Source organism: Rhinopithecus roxellana, chromosome 20 (genome assembly GCF_007565055.1).
Source record: "Rhinopithecus roxellana isolate Shanxi Qingling chromosome 20, ASM756505v1, whole genome shotgun sequence".
Taxonomy (NCBI): Eukaryota; Metazoa; Chordata; class Mammalia; order Primates; family Cercopithecidae; genus Rhinopithecus; species Rhinopithecus roxellana.
The window spans coordinates 41,697,886-41,724,388 of record NC_044568.1 but is presented as its reverse complement, the minus strand read 5'-3'; the positions used below and the strand labels follow the sequence as shown (position 1 = coordinate 41,724,388).

General features: G+C 52.6%; 1 protein-coding gene across 10 annotated transcripts in view; it reads right to left on the bottom strand.

The window, feature by feature from the left end:
- The window catches only part of KIFC3 (kinesin family member C3), a 44,777-nt gene extending 20,838 nt beyond the window's left edge, over nt 1–23,939 (bottom strand). Inside the window, exons 1-5 of one of the 10 annotated variants that reach the window (XM_030924745.1) lie at nt 23,692–23,939; nt 19,411–19,621; nt 16,349–16,491; nt 10,000–10,138; nt 6,910–7,112 (exon numbers count right to left, since the gene is read on the bottom strand). In XM_030924745.1, coding sequence (XP_030780605.1) covers nt 6,910–7,112; nt 10,000–10,138; nt 16,349–16,491; nt 19,411–19,582 — 657 coding nt within the window. In that variant the 5' untranslated portion in view covers nt 19,583–19,621; nt 23,692–23,939. Of the gene's footprint in view, nt 1–6,909; nt 7,113–9,999; nt 10,139–16,348; nt 16,492–19,045; nt 19,364–19,410; nt 19,622–23,691 lie in introns of those variants that run through there. The other 9 variants (XM_010365501.2, XM_030924747.1, XM_030924746.1 and 6 more) reach the window with 9 other exon arrangements.
- Nucleotides 23,940–26,503: the final 2,564 nt, after the last annotated feature.

Below are 26,503 nucleotides of genomic sequence, written 5' to 3'. Positions count from 1 at the left end.
AAGAACTTGAATAGAAATTTATCCAGGCAAGACATACAAATAGTTAAAACAGACATGAAAAGATATTTAATATCACTGGCATTAGGGAAATGTAACTCAAAACCACTATGAGATACCACTGCACACCTATTAGGATGGCTGTTACAAAAATAAAAATAAGCAGGAGCGAGTCCCAGCTACTCCAGGAGGCTGAGGCACGAAGATTGCCTGAGGCCAGGAGTTCAGAGGCTGCAGTGAGCTACGACCATGAATGGCCACTGCACTCTAGCCTGGGCAACATAGCGAGACCTCATTTCTACAAATAAATAAAGAAAATGAAAAACCAAGTGCTCATAAGGATATGGAAAAACTGGAACCTCTGTGCACTGTTGGTGGGAATGTAAAATGGTGCAGCCACTATGGAAAACAGTATGATGGTTCCTCAAAAAATTAAACATAGAACTATCATATGATCCAGCAATTCCATTTCTGGGTATATACCCAAAAGAATTTAAAGGAGGGACTCAAAGAGATACTTGTACACTCACGTTTATAGCAGCATTATTCACAGTAACCAAAAGGTAGAAGCAACCCATGGATGGATGAATGGAAAAACAAAACAAACAAAATATGGTATATCCATACAATGCAATATTATTCAGCCTTAAAAAGGAAGAAAATTCTGATGCATGCTACATGGATGAACTCTGAGGACATTATACTAAGTGAAATAAGCCAGTTGCAGAAGGACAAATATTGGATGATTCCACTTACATGAGTAGTCAAACCCACAGAGATCGATGGAGAATGAGGAGTTACTGTTTAATGGGGCCCGAATTTCAGTAGGGGAAGATGAAAAGAGTTCCAGAGATGGATGGTATATTAGTGAGTTTTCACACTTCTATAAAGAAATACCTAAGACTGGGTAATTTATAAAGAAAAGAGGTTTCATCAGGCACAGTGTCTCACACTGGTAATCCCAGCACTCTGGGAGGCTGAGGCAGGTAGATCACTTGAGGTCAGGAGTCTAAGACCAGCCTGGCCAACATGGTGAAACCCTGTCTCTACTAAAAATACAAAAGCCGGGTGTGGTGGTGCACACCTGTAGTCCCAGTTTACGCAGGAGCTTGAGGCAGGAGAATCACTTGAACCCAGGAAGTGGAAGTTGCAGTGAGCTGAGATTGTGCTACTGTACTCCAGCCTGGGAGACAGAGACTCTGTCTCAAAAAATAAAAATAAGTAAATAAATAAATAAACAGATAAATAAAAGAAAAGAGGTTTAACTGACTCACAGTTCCACATGGCTGGGGAGGCCTCAGGAAACTTATAATCTTGGCAGAAGGAGAAGGAGACACAAGGCATGTCTTCCATGGCAACAGGAGAAGAGAGAGTGAGCACACGAAGGGCAAACTGCCACTTTTAAACCATCAGACCTCATGGGAACTCACTATCACAAGAACTGCATGGAGGAAACCACCCCATGATCCATTTGCCTCTCACCAGGTCCCTCCCTTGACATGTGGGGATTATAATTCGAGATGAAATTTGGGTGGGGACACAGAGCTAAACCATATCAGATGGTGATGGTTGTTGCACAACGAGAATGTACTGCTGCCAAACTTAACTCTCAAAAATGCTTCAGATCAGCCGGGCGCGGTGGCTCACACCTGTAATCCCAGCACTTTGGGAGGCTGAAGCAGGTGGATCACCTGAGGTCAGGAATTTAAGACCAGCCTGGCCAACATGGTGAAACCCTATCTCTACTAAAAATACAAAAATTAGCCAGGTGTGGTGGTGCGCACCTGTAGTTCCAGTTACTCAGGAGGCTGAAGTGGGAGAATTCCTTGAACCCAGGAGGCAGAGGTTGCAGTGAGCTGAGATCATGCCACTTCACTCCAGCCTGGGCGACAGAGCAAGACTCTCTCAAAAAAAAAAAAAAAAAAAAAAAAGCTTAAGATGGTAAATGTTATGTTACATCTATTTTTAAAATGATAAAAAAAAAAAAAGAAGAAGAAGAAGAAGAAGAAGATGGCAGCCAAACGAGACACATTTGAGGGCAAGAGCTTCTAGCCTGTGGCCTCTGAAGACAAATTTTTTTTTTTTTTTTTTTTTTTTTTTTGAGATGGAGTCTTGCTCTGTCACCCAGGCTGGAGTACAGTGGCACCATCTTGGCTCACTGCATCCTCTGCCTCCCAGGTTCAAGCAATTCTCCTGCCTCAGCCTCCCTAGTAGCTGGACTTACAACCGTGCAACACCACACCTGGCTAATTCTTGTATTTTTAGTAGAAACGGGGTTTCACCGTGTTGGCCAGGCTGGTCTCGAACTCCTGACCTCAGATGATCTGCCCACCTCGGCCTCCCAAAGTTCTGGGATTACAGGTGTGAGCCACTGTGCCCGGCCTGAAGACAGTTTTTTAAGGTTCACTCTTGAGGTGCAGGGGGCAGGAAGGGAATGCAGTGAGTGCCGGGCACGGTGGCTCATGCCTGTAATCCCAGCACTTTGGGAGGCTGAGGCAGGCAGATCTCTTGAGTCCAGGAGTTCAAGACCTGCCTGGGCAATATAGCAAGACTCTGTCTGGACAGAAAATACAAAAGTGGGCCAGGTGTGTTGGACACCTGTGGTCCCAGTTATTCAGGAGGCTTAGGTGGGAGGATGGCTTCAGCCCGGTAGGCAGGGGCTACAGTGAGCTGTGATCATGCCCCTGCACTCCAGCCTGGGTGACAGAGTGAGACCGTGTCAAAATAAAAAAGGAGTATAGTGAGGTCTGGGCAGCATATCACATTATTGGGAACTTCAGGAACCTTGAGGCCATGGCTCTAGGGACATCCACAAGAGGACAGGGGAACTCAAGGCCAGCAGGACGTGGCCTGGAACTGTTGTTAACAACACTGGGGAGGGTCATCCCAACAGCCACAGCCTCCTGTGGTCACCAGACCGAGATGAGCAGCCTCTGTGGCCTGGGTCAGCTGGGTGCTCAAGGACTATGGACCTTTGGCCCAATTGCTCTCAGTATATACAAACACCTCCTCCTCCTGGCACAGCAGTGGGGAGGCCTAAAAAGACCACTGCAGCCCCCACAAGCCCAGATCCCAACAGTGATAATGGAGCCCCATTAACTGAGTCGGCTTTGCCAGTAGGGCAGGGGGATTTCATAAGATCATTTTTCATCCCCTATTCCCCTGAGGTAGGTACTATTATTATCCCCATTTTACAGGAAGAAAAACTGAGCTCCTAAGAGGTTAAGCCTTGGTTAGGCAACTTACTTGAGGTCACCTGACCAGTAAGTGGTGGACCTAGCAGAACTCGCATCTGACTGACCCTTGCAGAACCCTCACCCTTAACCATGGGGCCACACAACCTTGCAGGAACAGCAGTGTGAGAAAGCACCCGATCAGAAGCCAGTGTGCACAGGGCTGGGAACATGGCACCGCGGAAAACAAGGCACAGTGTATCCCCTGGTGGGCTTTGCTTAGAGAGGCAACGTTCAGAATTCCAGGAAAGTCCAAGTCTGCATCAAACCACAGTGAGGCTAGCAGGAGACCAGGGCACATGGGAGTGACAGCTCACGATGCACCACACGTTACAGTTGACCATCCTTTTTTCTGTCCACTCTTACAACAGATCCACCCCTAAACTGCAATGCAACATTTGTAAGCCCCAGTTTAGAGACTGGGAAGTGAAGGCTCAGAGAGGAGGTGACTTCCTACAGCTGCCCAGCTGGCACATGGCACAGCCAGAATAGAATTCTGCTCACGGGATTCCAAATCCAAAACTCTCCCAGTAACAACAATGGTGTGGCCACAGCAACACCAATGACTCACTAGGGATCATCTCACCACATCCTATTATCACATCCATTTCACAGATGAGGAAACTGGCCTGCAGAGTGGTAATTAACTGTCCCAAGGTCACATAGCTAATGAGTAGTGCCAAAGTTAGGGTTTGAACCCAGCTCTAGACCCATGTGGTTGGCCACATCTCCACAAGGTTGGGCCCCCTAGAGAGTATCTCAGAGACCTGGAGCTTCAGATACATCCCCTGAGAAATTTCCAGAAAAGAGCTGCAGTCAGAAAGTTGAAGGACAGGCCAGATGCCAGTGGCTCATGCCTGTAATCCCAGCACCTTGGGAGGCCGAGGCAGGTGGATCACCTGAGGTCAGGAGTTCGAGACCAGCTTGAACAACAGGGTGAAACCCCATCTCTACTAAAAATACAAATTAGCCAGGCATGGTGGTGGATACCTGTAATCCTAGCTACTCGGGAGGCTGACGCAGAAGAATGGATTGAACCTGGGAGGTGGAGACTGCAGTGAGCCGAGATGGCGCCATTGCATTCCAGCCTGGGCAATGAGAACAAAACTCCATCTCAAAAAAAAAAAAAAAGAAAAGAAAAGGAAAAACAACGTTCAAGGACAAAATGAGAACAAAGACCAGGAACCATTCTGAATTCCTAAGTCACTTGCGTGAGTGGGGTAGGCTCGGGGTTTCTCCTAAGAGTGGCTGGAGAGCTGGGGGTCAAAGAACTAAAAAGGCTAGGATGTTTCCTCCTCAGTTTCCCTTCTTAAAACATAAGTTGATTTTGTTAATTAAAGGAAAAATGTTTTCAAAAACCTCTTTAAAGACACAAAAGGTTAGATACTATGATTTCACTTCTATGAAATGTTCAGAAAAGACAAATCCATAAAAACAGAAAGCAGATTAAAGGTTGCCAGGGGCCGTGGGGCAAGGAGCATGGGGAGTGACCGTCAGTAGGCCCGGTGGAGTGATGAAGATGTTTGGCAATGAGACACTGGTGATTGGTGCATTGCCATCTTAATATACTTACCACCGACCACCGAACCGTACACCTTCAAGGGGTGAATTTTATGGCATGTGAATTACATCTCCACAAAGCCCTTTTCTTTTTTCTTTTTTTTTTTTTTTCTTTTTTAATGGAATTTTGCTCTCGTTGCCCAGGCTGGAGTGCAGTGGCGTGATCTTGGCTCACTGCAACCTTCCCTTCCCAGGTTCAAGCGATTCTCGCAACCTTCCCTTCCCAGGTTCAAGCGATTCTCCTGCCTCAGCCTCCCGAGTAGTTAGGATTACAGGTGCCTGCCACCACACCCAGCTAATTTTTGTAATTTTAGTAGAGACTGTGGTTTCACTATATTGGCCAGGCTGGTCTTGAACTCCTGACCTCAGGCGATCCACTTGCCTTGGCTTCCCATAATGCTGGGATTACAGGCATGAGTTACTGTGCCCAGCCCACGAAGCCCTTTAAAAAAACACTTATTTGCAAAATGAAGTGTCTGAAGAGCCTAACTGGGGAAGGTCAGGGAAGGAAGAGGGGCTGCTCAGCCTTTGCCTGAGGCCAGATGCATGTCCTGCAGGGTGGGCCCTGGACCCCTTGCAACCCCCAAGGCGCTTGAGCCACGCCCCTCCTACCACAAGTCCCTTTGCACTGGCTGGGCCTCAGCTCAGAGTGCACTTCCCTCTGCTCTGTCCCAGAGCTTAGCTCAAGACGCCCAGGGACAAGACCTCGAGGCCATGCGTGTGCCCATCCCATCGAGCCCTTCCCACTTTTTATGTAGGTATGTGAAGCAAATGTCCATTTTCCCACAGGCAGAGCCTCCACCGGGTGGGAGCCTACATGGCTCCCCCATGCCCAGCTCAGTGCGAGTACAAAAGGGGCATGCACAAATACCCAAGGAAGCAGGTGGGCACGCAGCAGGCAAGAGGATACAGGGCTGGCCTAGAGGAGCCCCCAGTTAGTGGGGAAGGCAGGCCCAGATAGTCAAGCTGTGGGGTAAGTGTGTAAGAGGAAGACACAGAGCATGAGGGGCACCCCAAGGAGGCCCACCCGAGTCAGCAAGGGGCAGGGGGGCAGGCCAGGCCATTCTTGAGAAGAGAACACACCTGTAAGCTGGAAGAAATGCTGCATTTCAAAAGCGTGCACAATATGCTGCCCCCAGAACTGAGAGAACAAGTCACAGCACATATGAGGCACAATAGGCAGACATCCGCATGTCCAGGCCATCTCTTTGCTGGCTCATGGGACACACAAAGAACTTAGCTCTACCTGAAGGCCAGTCTGTCAACACAGAGTCCTGGGCCCAGAGCTCAGAGGCCCAACAGCCAGGCCAGGGCACTGGATCAGAAGAGGGGATGATGTGGTAGACGGGCTTGGAGACCTTGGGGAAGTGGGCAAGGCTGAGATGCAACCACAGAGACAGCCACTGAGGAGAAGAGCAGGGAAGGAGGGTTGGGAGCCGCGTGGAGATCCAGAAGGAGAAGAAAGTGACGCAGCCACACACACACAAGATGGCCGGTGGTCAGCCCTATAGGACAAGCAGCTTATCAGCCAATGGTACCCAAATGTTCTGCCCAGCCAACGAAGGAGACAACGCTGACCTGCATGAACCCTGGCTCTCTCTGGCTTCCAGAGGTTTGAGAGATCCCTTCCCCAACACGCACTCAAACTAGCATCCACCTTTAATGAGAAATCAAAAGCATGAGAAATGTCATGCCAATCTCCTGTGGGGTGACCATCTGATGAGTTTTGTCCACTCAGGCTGCCCGGTGCAGGGCACCATGGAAGATGGGGTGGACTCAGGGTGGGAAGCACCCTGCACCTTCCTGTTCCACTCACATCTACATCACCTCCTAGGGAGGCAGGTCCTGGCCCCCTGTAACCCAAGGAGATGGGGCACAAGAAGGACCAGGATGGGAGGCCCCTGTAAGCTGAAAGTAATGCTGCATCTCAAAAGTGCATCCTCCAGGATGGGAGGCCTCTGACTCTTACCACCCTACCCTCCAGCGTATTCCAGGAGACGAGACCCCAGCTGTCTCCTCTTACACCAGTAGCCTGGTAGGGTCAGGTGCCCCAGGTGGTGTCCTCTGACCTGCTCCATAGTGGGCAGTGGCCTCTGCCCATCCCAGCCTCCCCAGGTACCTGGTTCTGCAGCTGGGTGGATGTGGCCTGCTGGTCACTGTCGCAGAGGACCAGCCTCTCCCGTAGGACCACCAGCTCCTCCTGTAGCTGGGCCTTCTCCTCCTGGAGCTGGGACATGGCCTCCACCATCCTATGCACCACAGGGGCCGCACCTGGTGGCCCCGACAGGCTCAAGCACCTCCTGCTGCCAAAGAGACGCCCACCTACAAGCAAAGTAGTGGCTGATGAGAGGGCAGCAGAGGTCTCATGCTGGCAGAGGAGAGGGTCCATCACAACAGGGCAGACCACCAGGGATGACAGGGGTGCAAGCAGAGGGGGTGGGCAACCAGGTGAGGGCTGGGGCAGCAGCAGCATAGGTTAGCTGGGGCCTCCAGGGCCTGTCCCAGAAAAAGACACTTCCCCAGGCAGCATCTGGGGGATTAAATTGCCTGGATCAGGACTTAAGAAAGCAACTTGCACTGAATATGGCTCTCAAAGCACATGTTCCAGGTCTGATGGGCCAGCCTCTCTCCATGGCCAGGCTGCAAGGAATCGCAGCTGGGAAAGACAAGGGATTCTCACCCTAGAAAACTCTATTCTTGTAGGCACGTTATTTCTTTAAGTCTCAAACCCTCTCAAGAGTACAGAAGAGAAGAATGGGGCTCCCGAACCTCCCCATGTGGCAAGTGGTCAACTGTGCAGAGAGAGGGGAGCCAGGGGAGCCGTGTGCATGTGGGAGGGACAGACAGACCAGGACACAAAGCCCGCCCTGCACATGGGGCAAGAACTCAGCCAGCCAACACCTAGCAAGGATGGAGCGCAGGGACCTCCCAGGCAAGACAGAGGGAGTCCTCCTCCTCCAAAGGCCCACCACTGTCCTGTCACCAGGAATGAGAGAGATGGACAGATGGATGAAGGACAAGAACACAGAATCGGGGCCCATGACCTGTGCACGGGGCCTGGGATGCTTGTTACAGCTTGCTTCCAGGGCGCCAAGAATGGCCATGGTCTCTGCAGGTAGGGAGCAAAGAGTTTAGGGGAGAGAGAGAAAAATGGGGGGCTGGGGAGGAAGGGTGGGTGATTTGCCTCCTCCCCTCAGGGAGCACAAATGGGACATGACAGAGCGTGGCAGAGTGAAGGGTGAAGAGGGGCATCTGCTGGCCAGAGAGCGCTGCTCTCTACCTTGGAGCCTGGGGCTTTAGGCATTCCCACATTAGTCCCCAGGAATCCCAGCCCTCGGCAGGCTGGGGTTGGGGGCTCCTAGACCCTGGGAAGGAAGCCACTTGCACCTGAAGTCACACACCCCTCTGACAGCCTGGCCTGAGGGAAGCCAAACGGACTCAGATGGACAGAGAAGTGGGGAGGGTACAGCTTGCAGCTGGGCGGAGACATCTTGGCACAGCCCCAGGAGGAGGGGCAGATGGGTAGAGGCCCTCCGCCCCGCTCTAGGAGAGCAGGAGGGACACACACAGGTTGGCTCTTCCCTCCTCCACCCGAGCACTCCGGAGAGCTGGAGCTGGGCATCCCCGGTTGGGTGGTGACCCTGGCCGTGTGGCTTGCACGTGACGCTGCATGCATGTCACACAGAGCTGGCCAAGCTCCTGTGATCTGTTCTAGAGCGAGTGAGGTCAGACGGATGCTTCCAGGCCTGCACACGCGGCAGCATGAGCGGCATGTGACCAACGTGGCCCTCAGCCCTTTGCAGGCTGCTGCAGTGAGGCAGGGAACGCACTGGACTCCTGGCCCAAGAGCTGGTTCTGCCACTCGAGAGACGTGTGGGAGGGGCCCGGCAGGAGCTTCCTAGGAGAAATGGGGACAAGGGGCCTTGCCTGAAAGGAGCCCAGCACTGTGGAGATGCACAGGCGTGGGTAGCTGTTACACAACAGGCCATGGGGCAGAAATGAGGCCTCGGAGAGCCCAGTTCATCCGGAACACTGCTCATGTCATGGGATGTCACCCCCAGAGGGGCTCGCTGGGTCTCAGCACTGCGGCAGGGCAGTGGGAAGGGGGCCAGGAGAGTGCTTGTGGAGAAAAGATCTCCAAGAAGCTTAGGGAGGTCCCAGAAAGAGGAGGATGGGAGGACGAGGTGAAATCAAATGGGCCCTTGTGCTGGAGAGGTTGCACTCAGGGTTCAAAGATACCATGCAGGCACGGCCTGGTCCCACTGACCGGGTCACCCTTGCTGTTCCCTGGAATCAGCCTTCCTCTTCTCAATGCACAATCAGCAAGATGATGTCCCCTGCCCGAGGCTGGCCTGCTCACACTCAGCCAGACCCCAAACCCTGCCGCTCGCTGCAGAAGAGTGCCTGGGCCCAGACAGGCCAGAACCCCAGAACGGGGCTCTGGACAGCCTCAGAGAAGGGAGTGGCTCCTTCCACCACATGGCAAGTTCAGACACACAAGTTAACCTTTTGGCAATGGAGGAGGAAGATGACAGAAAGCCCAGCTCCTCTTTCCTTCACATGCTCTTGGCCTTCCCCCGGGATCCTGGAGGATGCTGCTTCCCCATTATCACCGGGCTCTCGCTTACTGCCAAGGATCCCCGGCATGGACCCGTAAGACTACAAGGGGGGCCTGTAGAATCTTCCAGAACCAGCCGGCCCTGGACACCATGGCAGACCCTGCCAGAGAAGAGCTGAGCCACCGGCTCCTTTATCTCAGCCTCTGACCAGGAGAATCCAAGTCCTGTTCTAGGAGCCTCCAGACCCTGGGAGCCCATGGATAGGAGGGAGAAGGCCGAGTCTCTCTTTGCAGGCAGTGGCGTCTGTGAGGCTGCCACCCTTGCCCTGCTTTAGACAGGCGCTGGGAAAAGACAAAAAGCAGAGAAATTCAACCCCAGCCCACACTGGCCAAGGCCTCTTATCACTGGGTGGGGCCTGGATGCTGTGGGAGGCAGGTCGAGATGAAGGTTCCATACACACCACTGTCCCTGAATCCGGGAGAGGCAGACTGGGGGCTTGGAGCTGTGGGTCAGGCAGCTGGAGTCTGTCTAGGCCACCTCCAGCCAGGGAGGACAGGGCATAGGGATAGCATAGCACCAATCGCACAAGAGCCTCCCTCCTGTGCTGGCTTCACTGGGGAGTGCCAGGTGGGCGGGCAGGCCTGCTTTACCTGTATTCTCTACATTCATGGTGCCACCAGCTTCCTGGGCCTCCCGGGCCTGCCTGGGGGCCGGTGCCTGTCTCTTCCAAAGCTTCTCTTCTTTCGTCCCCTGACTCTGGCTCTTGCACCCCTTGTCCTGTAGGGCCTGCTGCCAAGACACAACCAGAATCCTCACATGAAGGAGACTGCGCCAGGGAAGGACCCTCGAGCCAAAGGATGGTGCACTCCCGGAGCTGGCCAGGATCCCAGGGCCCAGGGGGTCCAGTCCCTCCCTGTGTGGGGGGGTGGGGACGTTGAGGCCCAGGATCTGGAAGAGGATGTGCCAGGTCCCACAGCAAGACAGTGGCAGTGCCTTATCCTGGCCTCCCTTAGCAGCTGGTCTTCTGCACCAGCAAAGAAGGTTCTTAGGTACTTCAAGTCCTCAGGAGAAACTCATGCCATCCTTCCAGAGTCTGAGAGTCACCAGCACAGAGGCCAGCTCACTTCCGGCGCACACGCCCCACAGGCAACCATCCAGCCCCACCACACACATATCAACCTCAGGGCAACTGCTCCCATGCCGATGCTGCCACCCCAGGCACACAGCCCTGCATCTCCAGATGGAACCCCCAGGACTGCCAAGGAGGCTGCCCACGAGTCTGTCTGAGCAGAAGGGCCACAGCCCTGCCTCCTTCACTTTCCCCGCCCCACAGGGCTATCGAGAGGCCACAGGAAGCCATCTCCTCTTCCAGGGCGAACACGGGCAAAGGACTCGAGACAGAGAGGGCCAGTGCGCAGGCACAGGGAGAGAGAGGGGAGGCACGAAGAGGTGTTTCATCCAGAGAATGTCACCTACCACTCACACATAAAGATGCCCAAGGCAGGCAGCAGGGCCACATGCAAAGAGTGAGCCCACTTGAGGATCATGAAAATAAAACAGGCATAGAGACAAATCTAGAGAACTATATAGACAGTGATCCTCTGTGGAAGGTTGGGGAGATGGTGTAGTGGCTGAGAGTAGAAACAAGCATCATTTCAACTTGGGGGGAATAAAAAGAAAGTTCACAACAGAGAGAACGTGAGAAGAGGGGAAAGGAGGTGGCCTTACATTTCATTTTGAACCTCTCTGGCATTTGAATTGTTAACCTTATAAACAATGACTGTGTGGTTTTTTGGTTTTTTGTTTTTTTTCTTTTCTTTTTTTAAACAGAGTCTCACTCTGTCACCCAGGCTGGAGTGCAGTGGTGCGATCTCGGCTCAATGCAACCTCCGCCTCCCAGGTTCAAGCGATCCTCCTGCCTCAGCCTCCCAAGTAGCTGGGATGACAGGTGTGTGCCACCACACCTGGCTAATTTTTGTATTTTTAGTAGAGATGGAGTTTCACCATGTTGGCCAGGCTGGTCTCAAACTCCTGACTTCAAGTGATCCACCCGCCTCGACCTCTTGAAGTGCTGGGATTACAGGAATGAGCCACTGCGCCTGGCCATTTTTTTCTTTTTCTTTTCTTTCTTTCTTTTTTTTTTTTTTTAAGACAGAGTCTCACTCTGTGGCCCAGGCTGGAGTGCAATAGCACAATCACAACTCACTGCAACCTTGACTTCCTGGGCTCAAGCAATCCCCCAACCTCAGCCTCCCGAGTAGCTGAGACTACAGGTACACACCACCATGACTAGCTGATTTTTGTATTTTTTGTGTAGAGATGGGGTTTTGCCATGTTTCTCAGGCTGGTCTCAAACTCCTGGGCTCAAGTGATCCTCCTGCCTCAGCCTCCCAGGCTAACACAAGCATGGTGGCTCATGCTTGTCGTCCTAACACACCCAGCATTTTTTTTTTTTTTTCCATATCAACAGAGGTTATCTTGGAAGAGAGATAGCAGACAATTTCTGTGTGTCTTTGTGACCTTTAAATTCAAAACAAAAAAAAAAGTTACTCTCTTGAAAGTGCTCACTCTAAAAAATAAACACGTAGTCTAGAGGCGGCAAGGCCTGTGTGTGAAGCCTGGTTCTTCCTCAGCTAAGCTGTGTGACGTTGGGCAAGTTACTTCCCTTCTTGAAGCTGCGTTCTCCTCATTCTTAAAATAAAAATGGTAATAACAGGACCGCATTGAGCTTGTGTGAAGAGTAACAGACAATTGCAGCCAAGTCCCCAGAGGGCGCCTGGCACACAGTAAGAGCTTGATATGAGATAAGTATTATCAGGACATGATTCCTGTAATCTTCACATTTTTTTACTTTGACATTCAAAAAGCCAATACAGATAATTGAAAAGACAAGAAAAGTGACATCAGCAGGCTCCTTAGCCCAAAATGCACCCCCTCCTTCTCTCGACCCCGAGCTCCACTTGAGAAGGGCGGGTGGGGGACACACCTCTTATATTTAGGAATATTCGTGCTGGGCGCAGTGGCTCACACCTGTAATCCCAGCACTTTGAGAGGCTGAGGCGGGCAGATCACCTGAGGTCAGGAGTTCGAGACCAGCATGGCCAGCATGGCGAAACCCTGTCTCTACTAAAAATAGAAAAAAAATTAGCCAGGCGTAGTGGCAGGCACCTGTAATCGCAGATACTCGGGAAGTTGAGGCAGGAGAATCGCTGAACCCAGGAGGTGGAGGTTGCAGTGAGCTGAGATTGCACCACTGCAATCTAGCCTGGGTGACAGCTCAAGACTGTGTCTCAAAAAGAAAACAGAAAATTCCCTCCGACTTAATTTTGTCCCCGCCCTGTGACCAACTGCCACACCATCGCTAGCAGGCTTGTGATCCATGGCGGCAAGGACAGCAGCTGGAAGTTTCCATTTGCCAGCCAGGGCAAAGGTTACACTATTTCTGGCCCGTTGGCCAAGCCACAGGAAGGACAGACGGGGCCCTGGGGGGTTGGGAGTTTCTGCAGCGCCTCTGTGGGATGCATCTCAGGTTTTAACTGCTGGACAGAGCCTAGGGAGGGGGTGTCACTAAGGCCACCAGGTCGCCGCACTGTGCTTGGGACCCACCCTGGCCCCACATCTTCAATCCTGAAGCACCTACCGCATAATGGAGCTTTGTGGGGGCCCACCAGGATGTGAACGTGGAAGCTAGTTGCTGGTGCCAGCATCCCAGAGATCTTCAGCAGATCTGCTGACCCCAGGACTCAGCTGCAACCACAACTCAGCACCCCATAATCAAAGCTCAAGAACAGAGCCACCACCCAACTCGAGGCTGTGGGTTTCTGACTGCCGCCTTCCAATTTAACTATGGATGGCTCAAGACAGAGCAAAGAGTGGGTCCTCGGGTTTCTTTAACTGTTCTCTCACCAGACCTGCTTTTCTGGCAGATTTGAACAGATAAAAGAAGAAACTTTTGGTTCAGTTTTCAGATGAATCACGAGAAGAGACAAGAAACACCTCGAAACACAAGACTGCCCCTGAAGCGACATCAACCCCTGCATCCATGTTCAGATCAGGGGCTGGGAAAACAAGCTACCCGGGCCTGGACATCCATGTGCACCAGGGAGGATATGTCCCTTGAATGGTATGTGTTTTCCACACTCCATCCTGCCCACCATTTGTACATGTTCCTGCAAGGCTCTGTGAAAATGTGGCTTCCAGAAAGGGCAGAATCAGTGTGTGTGGATGGTCAGGAGAACGTGGGGGAGTGGTGGGCCCTCTAGTGTAACGGTTTTCTTGGGGGGTGGGCCTTAGCAGCACCCCCAGATGACTCTGGTGTCGATCCTCTGCCACTGCCTTCTTGGCCCCTGCCTGGTTTGCCTTCATCCCTTCATGACTATTTGGTCACTCTCTGGTGCCTCTGCTAGACTCTCTTGTCTCTTTCTGCACTGCACCTCTGACCCTAGCATAGACTGGCACCTTCTAAATAATCTGTTGAACGAATGCATTAATTAAGAATGGGCAGAGCTTGTACTGCCCTGAAAATACTCAAAGCTATTGCTGCATGAACACAGCACAGATATTTGTTTAAGGAGCTCACTGCAATCAGAAACAATGCAGAGGATCCGTTATAAATAACGTATAGTAAGTCCTGAAGTAGACTATTATGCAGCAGTGTAAAAGAAAGAGGTAGGGCTGGGTGTGATGGCTCACACCTGTAATCCCAGCACTTTGGGAAGCCAAGGCAGAGCCCACAAGTTCAGGACCAGCCTGGGCAACATGATGAAACCTCCATCTCTACAAAAATTAGCTGGGCATGGTGGCACATGCCTATAGTCCCAGCTACTCAGGAAGGTGGCTGGAGGTTGCAGTGAGATTCCAGCCTGCATTCCAGCCTGGGCAATAGAACCAGACCTTGCTCAAAAAAAAAAAAAAAAAAAGGGTAGTTCTCTATATGTTGATGAGCATGAAGAGATTACAAGGAGTTACTTGAGGCAAAGAGCTAGTCACAGAATAACATGTAAAATAAATAATAAAAATCATATAAATATGCATTGGGCACTGTGGGTCATGCCTGTAATCCCAGAACTTTGGGAGGCCCAGTGGGCAGATCACTTGAGGTCAGGAGTTCGAGACCAGCCTGGCCAACATGTTGAAACCCCATCTCTACTAAAAATACAAAAATTAGCCAGGTGTGGTGGCGCATGCCTGTAGTCCCAGCTACTCGAGAGGCTGAGGCATAACAATCGCTTGAACCTGAGAGGTGAAGGTTGCAGTGGGCTGAGATAATGCCACTACACTCCAACCTGGGCAATAGAATGAGACTCTGTCTCAAAAAAAAAAAAAAAAAAAAATTATATAAATATGGCTGGGTGGCTCACACCTGTAATCCCAGCACTTTGGGAGGCTGAGGTGGGCAGATCACTTGAGGTTAGGAGTTCATGACCAGCCTGGCCAACATGATGAAACCCTGTCTCTACTAAAAATACAAACATTAGCTGGGCATGGTGGTGCACGCCTGTAATTTTAGCTACTCGCGGAGCTGAGACAGGAGAATCACTTGAATCCGAGAGGCAGAGGTTGCAGTGAGCTGAGATCATGCCATTGCACTCCAGAGCAAGACTCCGTCTCAAAAAAAAAAGAGTTCATGGCCAACATGGTGAAATGGTGAAACCTTATCTCTACTAAAAATACAAAAATTAGCCAGGTGTGGTGGTGCTACTCCCAGCTACTCAGGAGGCTGAGGTAGAAGAATCACTTGAACCTAGGAAGCTGATGTTGCAGTCAAGATCACGCCACTGCACTCCAGCCTGGGCAACAGAGTGAATGAGACTCCATCTCAAAAATAAAAATCATATAAATATAATTAAGTGGTTCGATATAGGAAAGATAAATAAATAAACACCAAATACTTAATAGTGGATTTCTCAAAGATAGAGGACTATGAGAGGCAGTTTCTGGGTAATTGTATCTCTGCCCTGTTACAAGGCTAGTTGTGTTGAATGGTCAAATATGTGACCAGCAGCCAGTAACTTAACCTCTCTGAGCCTCCACATCCTCATCTATAAAGCTCAGATCAAATACTGTATCCTCAGACTGTTATGAATATCATGAGGACTGACATGAGATCTTTAATGCCTGGCACAAAGTCCATGTTTGATAAATAGTAGCTCTTATTACTATTATCATTATGTATTATTTCTATAGCCAAATATACCTATATATGTAAAGTTTATCTTTTTTTTTGTTGTTGTTGTTGTTTTGAGACAGGGTCTAACTCTGCCACCCAGGCTGGAGTGCAGTGGTGCAATCACAGCTCACTGCAGCCTCAACCTCCTGGGCTCAAGCGATCCTCCCACTCCAGCCTCCTGAGTAGCTGGGACTATAGGAACCACCATGCCCAGCTAATTTTTTATTTTTCTTTTTATAGAGATGGGGTCTCACTATGTTGTCCAGGCTGGTCATGAACTCGTGGGCTCAAGCGATCTTGCTACCTCAGCCTCCCAAAGTAGTGAGATTACAGGCCTGAGCCACTGCACCCAGCCTTACTTTGTCTTTTTAAAGTCACTTTATGATAACTACAAGGGAGAAGACCCCAAGTTTTAGTGAATCCCCCATCTAGCTTTGAATTTTCACTTCAAACAAGGAAATATTCCCAAGGAAATACAAGGAAATACTCACATAACCACGTTTGAGAATAACTAACTACCCCAAACCTGCCTGTTTTCCCAATACCTTCTCCAAGCTCTGCCCACCTCAGCTAAGGCCCCATGCTTCCCACTTTAACACCTCAGCCAGGGCATGGCTGAAAAGTTCCTGTCAGCTCCTGTGAGATTTCCCCTGTCTGACTTAATAAAGCAGGCTCACACGCAGAGGGGTCATGAGGGGCCTAGCAGAGAGGTGCGAGGCGGGTCCCTGGCTCTCCCCTGGTGCTTCCTACCCCCAGGAACCTGGCAGCAACCCAGTCACTGGAGCTCAGAGAGCCAAGGCACATGCAGCCTGGAAGGCCCCAGCGCTTACCTGCAGGGTCAGGTAGAGCCCGTGGGGGCTTCCGGGGCCAGCCCAGTCCACGCTAAGGGCTCGGCACTGAGCTAGGGCCGGGCGAGCTGCACTTCGGGCACTGGAGTCCTCGTCACCACAGACTGGGGTATCTTTTCCACGCCCTGTCCCAGGACAGAGAGATAGGTGAGACACTCCGACCGCTGGCCGAAGACTGCTAGCCATGGACCACTGGCCAGGGCCGCAGCTGACCTCAGCTTTCACACACCCCTGGCTGGTTCAGATAAGGCCAGGAGGAGCTCACACACTCTTACACACCTGCCCTGCACAGAGGGGAAGGCCTGGCTGGGGGCAGGGGCTATACTCCTTTCTTACCAAAAGCCGCCCCAAGATTCTCTTCTGGAGGGGGCCCAATACCCCACTGGAGGCTCCCCTATCCTCACAGTGGCTTTTGGGGTAGGCACCTGCTCAGCAGGGCAATGGAAGGAAGCCGATGCCAGCCAGCCTGCACGAAGCTTTGAGGACTTGCACAGGGGCTATGGCTTTATTACCCCGGCTGCCTCTAGGTGGCAATTTCTTCCCTGACTTCATTAAGACCAAATCCACACCTGGTGGCCCAGACTCCGTTGCTTCCCCAAGCATATTCAGAACCAGCTAACGTGCATCCCCTTGTGCCTCTGACACACTGCCTCCCTCACCCATGGGAGAGAGGGTGGGCTGCGGCAGCAATGCCCCAGCCACCCACCTCCACCTGCAGGGCTGAACAGGGTGGATGGGGGCCAGCCTCACGAGTCATGAGGCACACTGCAGAGCCACTACCCTGGGGCGTAACAATATCCCAAGTGCCAGCCACTGGGCCAAGTGCTTTTTAAGCCTTACACACATTTTTTTTTTCTTTTTCTTTTTCTTTTTTTTTTTTGAGACAGGGTCTCTCTCTGTTGCCCAGGCTGGAGTGCAGTGATGTGATCTTGGCTCACTGCAACCTCTGCCTCCCGGGTTCAAGCAATTCTTACACCTCAGCCTCCCGAGTAGCTGGGACTACAGGCGTGCACCACCAGCCCAACTAATTTTTGTACTTTTAGTAGATATGGAGTTTCACCATGTTGGCCAGGCTGGTCTCGAACTCCTAACCTCAAGTGATCTGCCCACCTTGGCTTCCCAAAGTGCCAAGAGATTACAGATTACAGGCGTGAGCCACAGCGCCCGGCCTTTACACACCTTCTTGATCCTCAGTTTGCTTGTCAATAAAATGGGGACAACTTCACAGCCCTGTGGTGAGGATCAAATGGATGAGATACACGTGGTGCCGATGTAGTGCCAGGCACACAGAAAGGGCCCACAGTACAGGCCAATAGGACTACAGTTGCCATCAGCTCCTCACAACTCCCCAGGGAGGTGGGGGGCATTCTCCCAAACTGACAGGCGAAGAACCGGAAGCCCTGAAGGGTTAACAATGTGCCCAGGGTCACAGGAGCCAGGATTCAAATCTCATGTGCTAACCAATCCTCTGCCAGCCGACTCTCAGGGTGGCAATATGGGGGTTGGTTGGGGGGTTCAGAGGGGCCTGGGGCAGCTGAGCTGGCTGAAGTCCAGTGGCAGGCACGGTGCTTGCATTTCACACACAGGATTTCATCTGACCTTTGTCTTAAATTTTTTAAGTGGATAAAAGTCTGTATGGTCATATAATCTTCATAATACCCAATTTTTTCCTTCAGGTTAGAAAGCTGAGATAACACAATATTTCAAATACCTATATGCACACACACACACACACACAGACACACATGACTACAAGGCAATATATAAAATGTTCAGTGACTAGCTTATGATTTTTATTTCCTTTTTGATATTTTTCTATGTGTTTTAAGTATTCAAAGGGAAAATGTTTTTGTTTTACCAGAAAAGCAATACTCATTCATATTACATTTGTAATCCTTACGACAACCTTATGGGGCAGAGGCCATCCTCTGCCCCTTTCAGACAACTGGGCTACCTGGCCCAAAAGCCCAGGCTTTTCCCGAGGGCCCTGGGTCATCCCCAGCCTGGCTGTGCTGCTTGGGAGCAGCCAGCCCCAGACAACCATAGAAGCAGAGAGACCTCAGCAGATATCAGTCCAGCTGCCACTGACAGCACAAATGTGGTGGGAGAGAGGGCTGAACAGGAGTTTGCTGTGTGCCCTCTCTGGGCCTCAGTTTCCCCTTCTGTGCACCAAGGGGCTTGGACCTGATGGCCCAGAGGGACTCTGCTAGCCCTCACAGGCTGGCAGTCTAGACCCTGTTCCTGTAAGTCACGAGGGACAGGGAGCAGACCCCTGAAGGCACGTTGCCTGGAGAGCTCTCTCCCCCACACTACCAGGGCAACCTGCCCACGCCTCGGGAGAGGGTCATGGGCAGCTCCCTAGCCCCGTCAATCCAGTCCCTGCCCTGAATCAGAGAAGCCGCTCACTTCTTGACTTTCGCAGCACCGGGGGACATGACCCAGAAAGGCGAGCTGGCACTGACAGCTCCCTGGGGAGACACTGGGGGCCAAGACTCTGGGACCCCTGCCCACCTGCTGTCAGGGTCTCTACAGAAACACCTAAAATGAGCACATGGCTCCCAAGTCCCGCCAGGCCACGTTCCAGAGCAGCCTCGGTCCACTCCCAACGCCATCCAGGGGCCAGCCCAGGCAGGATCAAGTGTCAGCGGCACTTGGTGCCCGGGCAGCCACTTCACCTACCTTGTTTACCAGCCTAGGCAGAGACCAGAGTGAGCCCATAAGCTTTTGGCCAAGGACGGCAGCCCGCAGAGCTCTGACCAGCTTGGCCAGAGGGAAAGCAGCTGATTCCCCTGCTCTGTGCCCGATCCGTGTTAAAGTTTAACCCGGCTTCCAGGTCTCCTCTTTCCAGACAGGGGCGCAGGGAAGGAGCACCTGGCGAGACTGACGCTCCGGCTCCACGCCCGCCCGGCTCTGGGCTGTCGGTTACCCTGTAATTACCTGACAGCTCTGACTGGGCTTAAGAACCGGTGAGAAACCTCAGTCTCATCTCTGGTATCTGGAGGAAGGAAGGGAAATAAAGAGGCATTTTAAAAATGCGGACTCACCAGTTCTCAACCTCCCCGGGCCGGTGTGTGGGAAAGGGCGGGCGGCCGGGCTGGCTGGGGCTGGGGCGGGGCGAGCCATCCCCGGCTCGGGCTCCGGGGCCCGGCCCACTCTCCACAGGCCCCGCAGCGAGGGCGTGGCTCCCAGGTTCCACGTCCTGCGAGAGGGGACCATGGCCTGGGGCTCAGCAGCCTCCTCGGGGCACCGGGCAGCCTGCGGAGAGAACAAGGGGAGATGAGCTTGAAGATCACGGACCAGCACGACTGCACCTCGGGCAGAGCCAGTCATCTGGAAGGGTCTACGCCCCACCGGTCGCTGGTTACCCAGGGCAGCAACTCCAACTGCACTGTTCCCCAAAGACCCCAGGGCTCGCAGGATGAAATGGGGCCTGTTGCCTTTTGGGGATATTTGTTTCCGAATACGGAGGCTCCAAAGTGGGAAAGGAGTATTTCAGCTGTGCTTGAGACCCCACACCTGAGCCCTTCCGGGCTGAGCCTGGCAGCGTGAGGACAAGCCAGGTCCTAGCCCCACACAGAGGAGGCACCGCGAGTCAGCAGCGTCTCCGTAAGTCTAATCCTTTTCCTCCAAGACACCTAATTTTCTAATTGCACTTAACCACATTCTTAACCCTTAGGCTTCAGGCTCCTCTGCCTAAGGTCTGTCAGCAGAGCAGTGAATGCTCTGAATATTAACATTTCACTGAGGAGGGACTCAAAAGGGCCCTGACTGTGGCCAGTGACAAGTGAAGTCTATATACAGCAAGTTCTCATTCATGTATTCGACTAGGCTGCGCTCTGTGCCTAGCATGTGGCAGGCACCGTATGGGTGTTGAGATACAAAGATTCATTCAGTCTTCATTTAATAATGCCTACTGGGTGCCAGGCATCTGCCAGGGGTTCTTTTGGATCAGAAGAGATGAGGCCTGAAAGCTCCCGGTCAGAAGGGAGATAAACACTTCAAAAACCCTTAGTCTGAGCAGGCTGCTGGAGGTTGCGGGTGTGGGCCAGGCACCAGGTGGTATGGGGAATGGAGGCGGGTGGGGAGCATTGGTCAGGGATGGAAAGCTTCAGTCAGGGATAGTTCCCTCATGAACTGAACAAATGAACAGAGCTCGGATATTCTCTGCACAAGTCTTTATTGAGCACCTACTGTGTGCAAAGCAACCTTGAGAGCATTTAAGGTGATCATGCTACAGTCCCAGACTCAGATAGTAATGTCATTTACAGAAGAAGCGAAGTCAGCTCAGAGAGGCAACATAGGGTTTTAAGATTGAGGTGGGGGTAACCGAAGGACTTCCTAGTGGAGCTTTCTGGGCTGTCAACTACTCTCCCCATCCCTCACTGCAGTGGCCACTTCCTGCCAAGAAGTGCAGATAGCTATTTCAAGGGTGTCCACCTCCCCTGACCCACGATGGGTCCCACAGCTCACACACATTCATGTTTGCAGCCCCATTGCACCCAGCCTGCAGCTGCACCCACACTAAGCACTCTGGGATGGCTTGTGGGGTGAACGTTCTGAAATGAACACACACAAGCTTGAAATGAAGCCTGGAAGAGAGGTCAGGGCTGGACACAGACTCAGAGCTAAACAGGACCACCAATGCCACAGGTGAGGAGGCAATCATCAAAGCCTGAGCAAGAGGAGACAGCCATGTGATAACAGGGCTCACCGGGGGTGGAAAGTTGCAGAAAGAAGGTGAGAGAGGGACAGGAGCTCCAGGCAAGTACAGAGTTTTCAGAAGTGACTGAAGTGTAAGTGGGAAGGAGAGGTTTGTCAGTGCCCAGTGCATCATGCACAGACATGGAGGACTGGAAGCCCAGACAGGCAGAAAGCCTGAGCCTGTGGAGGGAGAAGGGCAGATGGCAAACTTGGGAGGGCTCAAAGAGTGGGGAGGGAGCTGGGGGAGGAAGAAGCCACTTCCTTCTCCTTGGGGGTGTTTGGCTAGGATGGGAAGGAGAGGATGTGGTGTCTAGAATAGGAGAGAGTTGAGCATGCTGGGGAGACAGAGGGACAGGAGTGACTAAAGCATTGAGAGGCAAAAAAAAAAAAAAAAAGGTAAAGGGTTCAGGGGTTAGGGGTCTGAGGCTCTGGTGTCTGATGTTTGCAGAGCCCAACCCTGGAAGAATGCCAGGCACCTGGCGAGGGAGCCATGGTCTCTTCCTTCCTTGACTGAGAACAACTAGGAGGCTCCTGGGTACAGTCTTACTGGGAAGGGGATGGGAATGTGGGCCAAAGGACAGGGCAGAGGCTGATCTAAATACATGGGCCAGCTCCACTGAGGAAACTGAGATGGACCAGTGTGGCGTGGAAGAAACCAAGGGGAGCAGCCAAATGTCCTCTTCTCCAGGCTGCTTGGCACAGAGCTGGGCACACAACCAACCCTGCAGACCAGCTGTCCAGTGGGCAAAGGAAGGAGCAAGACAGGTCCATCTGCATGCTTGGCTGCTGGGAAGGTGAGACGGTGCAAGGCATTGGAGGCTGACTCCACAGTGGACAGAGAAGACTTTCAGGGAGATCAGTTCCGTCTGAGGGGCAGGGACAGGAGGAGATAGCGTTTCTGTGGTTATCAGGAAGGGAAGTGGAAGAGGCAGCCAGGAAGATACCAGGAAGAAAGAGGAAGGGTGTGTGCTAGATCCTGAAGAGGAAAAAGCAGCTGAATTTAGCAGCCTCAGGGGTGTGAAGGTCAAAAGTATCAAGGAATCTTAAGCCCAGGGTTCTGGGCCAGGAAAGCAGCACTCTCTCTCTCATTTTACATGGGCATCTGAGATGAAACCTGGTGTCCAGGGACTTCTACTAACCTAGAATTCGTGGGGGAGGGCAGTGGGACTGGTTCAGAACCTGGCTCCACTGTTTACTAGATGTGTGACCTTGGGAGAATTACTTTGCCTCTCTGTACCTCATTATCTCCATCTATAAAATGGGCAGAACTCCACCTTATAGGGTTGCTCTAAAGATTAGACAAGGCCAAGTGTTCAGAACAATACTGGCATATACAAAGAGCTCCAAAATTTTATTTTTCAGTGACTTCACTCCAGTGGTGGGTGAATGCAGAGGGGCTGGCTGGGGAAGAGGGTCTCTGCCTCTCTGGGTTTAGACCAGGGCAACAGAGCTGCAATACTCCCCCTGCCCGAGATCAGGGACATTGCAAAGATTGGGGGGACAGGCTGGACAGCTGCCCAGAGACTGCAGCTGGCAGGGCTTGGTCCCCCTGTGAGAGCAGGCAGAAGGTCAAGGAAGTTGTACAGGGAATGCCACCTCCCTGCACACCATCACCTATCCTAGGCTTTCCAGGGCAACCCAGATTTCAAACCCTCTGCTCCCCAGTGCCCCTATGAACAGCAGAACTCACCACCCTGTGCCCCTAAAGTCCATCACTGCAAATGCAGGGCCCCATTCTGAGGCTGCATTCCTAGCAAATGACTCTCCCTGGTGAAGGAGACGGCTACTTTAACAAGGGCATGGGGAATACACGTCTGGAAAAGAACGGGTGCTCACCCTGTCCAGGCAGAGGAAAAGCCGGGGAAGGGGAAAGGGCCAGGGGTGGCCACAATCCGCAATCTTGAGACAGTGTTGGGCTATGGTGGCGGGGGCGGGGGGTGGCAGTAAATGGTACTCCAGAATTTAAACACAGCTTCCTCTTTAATATCTCCCAGGACCAGGCCCTTCACTGCACCAGCCAGAGTTCTGCTCTGACTAGCAATGCGGGGCTTAAGGGGGTGGTCCTGGGATCCCCCTCCCTGCTGAGACCCTCACAACTGCTGCGGCTGTCTTGGCCCGATTCCTCACCGCCCGGAGAGCGCCGGCCAAGGCCCTTCTTCCTAACCTCTGGGCTGGGGCACCCCGCCCCAGGCCCTGCCAGAGAAAAAGCGAACTCCCCAAGGGACGTGATGGGAGGGACCCAAAGGCAGCCTTCCAAGGAGCCCTGAGGGTGGGGGAGACCCCAAGAAGGGGAGGGGGCGGCGCCGATTGACACGCCGATCCCGGGTAGGGTCTGCGCTCTCCTCGTTCAATGAAATCCAAACGGGGTCCCGAAGCTGCTCGGATCCCAGGGGCACGCCGCCCCCGTGCCCAGCTCCCAGCAAGGTCCTCGACTCGGGCTGAACGGCGCTGGAGGGGACCTCGCAGGGCTGGGTCTCCCGGGTCTTTCCCTCCCCGCGCCCCCAGCGGGTCCGGGCAGAGGGGTCCCGAGGGCAGGGCCGGCCCGGACGCGGCTCCCCGAACGGCGGGCTGGGCGGAGCCCCAGCGCCTCGCCCGCACCCAGCCCGCCTGGGCCCCCCACTCACCGGCCTGGCGGAGGCAGAATCCCGGCGTCGCCGCAGCGCCCGGGGCTCGGCCTGGCCCGGCCCGCCGGCAGGAGGCAGCTCCACGCCGCCGCCTCCTTGGCCCGCCCGCTCGCGCCCCTCCCGCACACTTTCCACAGGAAATGATTAACTCGGGCCGCGGCGCGTTCCCATGGCAACCGGCTCCGACCCCAGCGGGGGGCGGCGGCGCGCGCTCGCACTCACGCGCACTGGCGCGCACGCGTCAGCCCGGGCGCGCCCCCGCAGGTCTCCCACCGGCACGCCCACTCCCACTCCCACTCCTTCGCGGGGCCTCCCACTCGGGCTCTCCCGCCTCCCCGCGTCCCGCACTCGCACTGGCACACGTGCTCATGCGTTCTCTGAAGGCTCTCACAAAACATGCCTGCGCATGGGCTGGCTGACACGAGGCAGCCCACACAGCCCCACACCTGGTGAGCCATGCGTACTTCTGCACAGCCTCAAACCCGAGTGCAAAACTTCCACGCGAGTACTCACACATACACATCTCATGCGGGCTCTCATACCAGTACGTGTCTTCCCATCCCAACACACATACACATGCTCTTCTTACGAGACAGTACATGTACACCCCTTACCGTGTCCTTGCACACGCTGGCGCACATGCACTCACTCTGTTTTACAGCACTCACCCTGTTATACAGCGCACACCCTCTCACTCGCTCCACCACCTACTCGCTGGCCAGGCAGCCTCCCAGCCACAGCACTTCCTACCTCTGCACCCCCAGCCCCACCCCAGCAAATGAATATCTTCCCAGTAAGGAAGCTGCCTGGGGTCTCTTAAGTTAAAACATTCCGTCAGGTTCCAGTGAAAACACACCAATGGTGCAGCAGTTCCCAGCGTGGCTGCAGAAGGCCCTGCTCCTGGGGGGCCTGGAGCCTCAGAAGAGGCCTGGGGGAGGCCAGGGGCCTGCCAGCCTGGAGAGACAGCTGACCCGGAGGAGCCACTCTGTTCTTTGTCTCCCAAACAGAGGCAGCATTTTATTCCAGAGCCAGCAGCAATATTCTCCCTCACCCTCCACACACACACCCCATACACACCCCCGGGTGCGGAAGAGGAGAAAGCAAGTCACTCTGAAGCCAGCCTGTGCAGGCTGATGGTTCTGCAGATAATCCCAGGAGGGTGGGTACTCTGCCCCTTCCTGCTTGTCAGGGGATTGCCCAAGAAGATCAAGGAGAGGACTGGAGGGGGTCGGGCAGCTCCAGGTGGGTTCTATCTCCCACTGCTGCCCAGGCGCTGGGCTGCCAGTCAAGAATCTCAACCAGAGACGGAGCCAAGGGCCTGGACCTCAGTTTGTTCTGGACACCAGAGCAGGACAGTCACAGTCCCCCAGCTGGAAGCAGCCTAGTGCATGCTTTATTTGCCAACTGAGATTCCTCAGTGAAGGCCTGATAGAGGGTGAATGTCATGCTCCTCGAATCATTCCCTAGAGAGTATAGAGTTAGATTTCCAGCTTGAACACCACACCGAAGAACCCTTCCAATGGGAGAGAAAGCCTTATTTGGGGAGTTAAGATCTCTGAATTCTCCTGCCTGCCCTCCAAACAGCAGTGATCCAGGGGACTGCCAGGGTGGATGAAGGCAAAATGTCTCTAGAATTCTGATTTAGTATCTAACTCCCTTGATTACAGTGAGTTGATGGGGGCGGGGGGAGGGCAGAATGTTTGTCTTAAAAGTCCTGGTTCAAAACTGGAGGTTTTTTCTTACTCGGGGATTGAGTACATTGACATTAACTGTAGGTCCTTCCCACCAAAGCCAAAGCCAGATTTTTAAATTAATAATAACATTTATTGTTCTTTTGCTTTGATTACAAAAGTAATAGATGTTCATTGTAACCATATCCCACCCACTGGAGATAAATGGTGCCAACACTTAGAAATCTTTTTTTTTTTTCTGTGTACATAATAGATGCCATTATTGAAGCTAACACTGTGTCAGGCACGGCACTAAGCTCTTTATAAACAAAATCCCATTTAACCCTGAACACCCTATGAACACCAGTACCGTCATATTCCCATGTTTCAGGAAAGGAAAGTGAGCCTCAGAAAGTCTGTTCACAAATGCAGTGTGTGATAGAGCTATGAGTACAGTAGGTACTCACACAGTACTATCAGATGCATATGGGTATAACAACTTACTAAGATCAAAGCACCAGCGAAAGAAAAAGAAAATTGAAGTATAAGGAGGTTGTATTTTTGGAATTCTAGCAAAACTCTGATTTGAAATGTAAAAACTACTTGTTTCATCGTTGTTGCATTTTTGAGACAAGATCTTGATCTGTTGCCCAGGCTGGAGTGCAGTAATGCAATCATAGCTCACTATAGCCTCAAACTCCCAGGATCAAGTGATCCTCCCACCTTAGCCTCCTGAGTAGCTGGGACTACAGGCATACACCACTGTGCCTAGCTAAATTTTTTTTTTTTTTTTTTTTTTTTTTTTTTAGTAGAGACGGGGGTGTCTCACTACGTTGCCCAGGCTGGTCTCGAACTCCTGGGCTCAAGGGATCCTTCTACCTTGGCTTTCCAAAGTCCTGGGATTACAGATGTGAAGATGTGAATCACAGTGCCTGACTCAATTTTTTTTTTTTTTTTTTTTTTTTTTTGAGACGGAGTCTCGCTCTGTCATCCAAGCTGGAGTGCAGTGGGATTGCAGGCACAGACCACCACACCCAGCTAATATTTTATATTTTTGGTAGAGACAGAGTTTCACCATGTTGGCCAGGCTGGTCTCAAACTGCTGACCTCAAGTGATCCACCCACCTCAGCCTCCCAAAGTG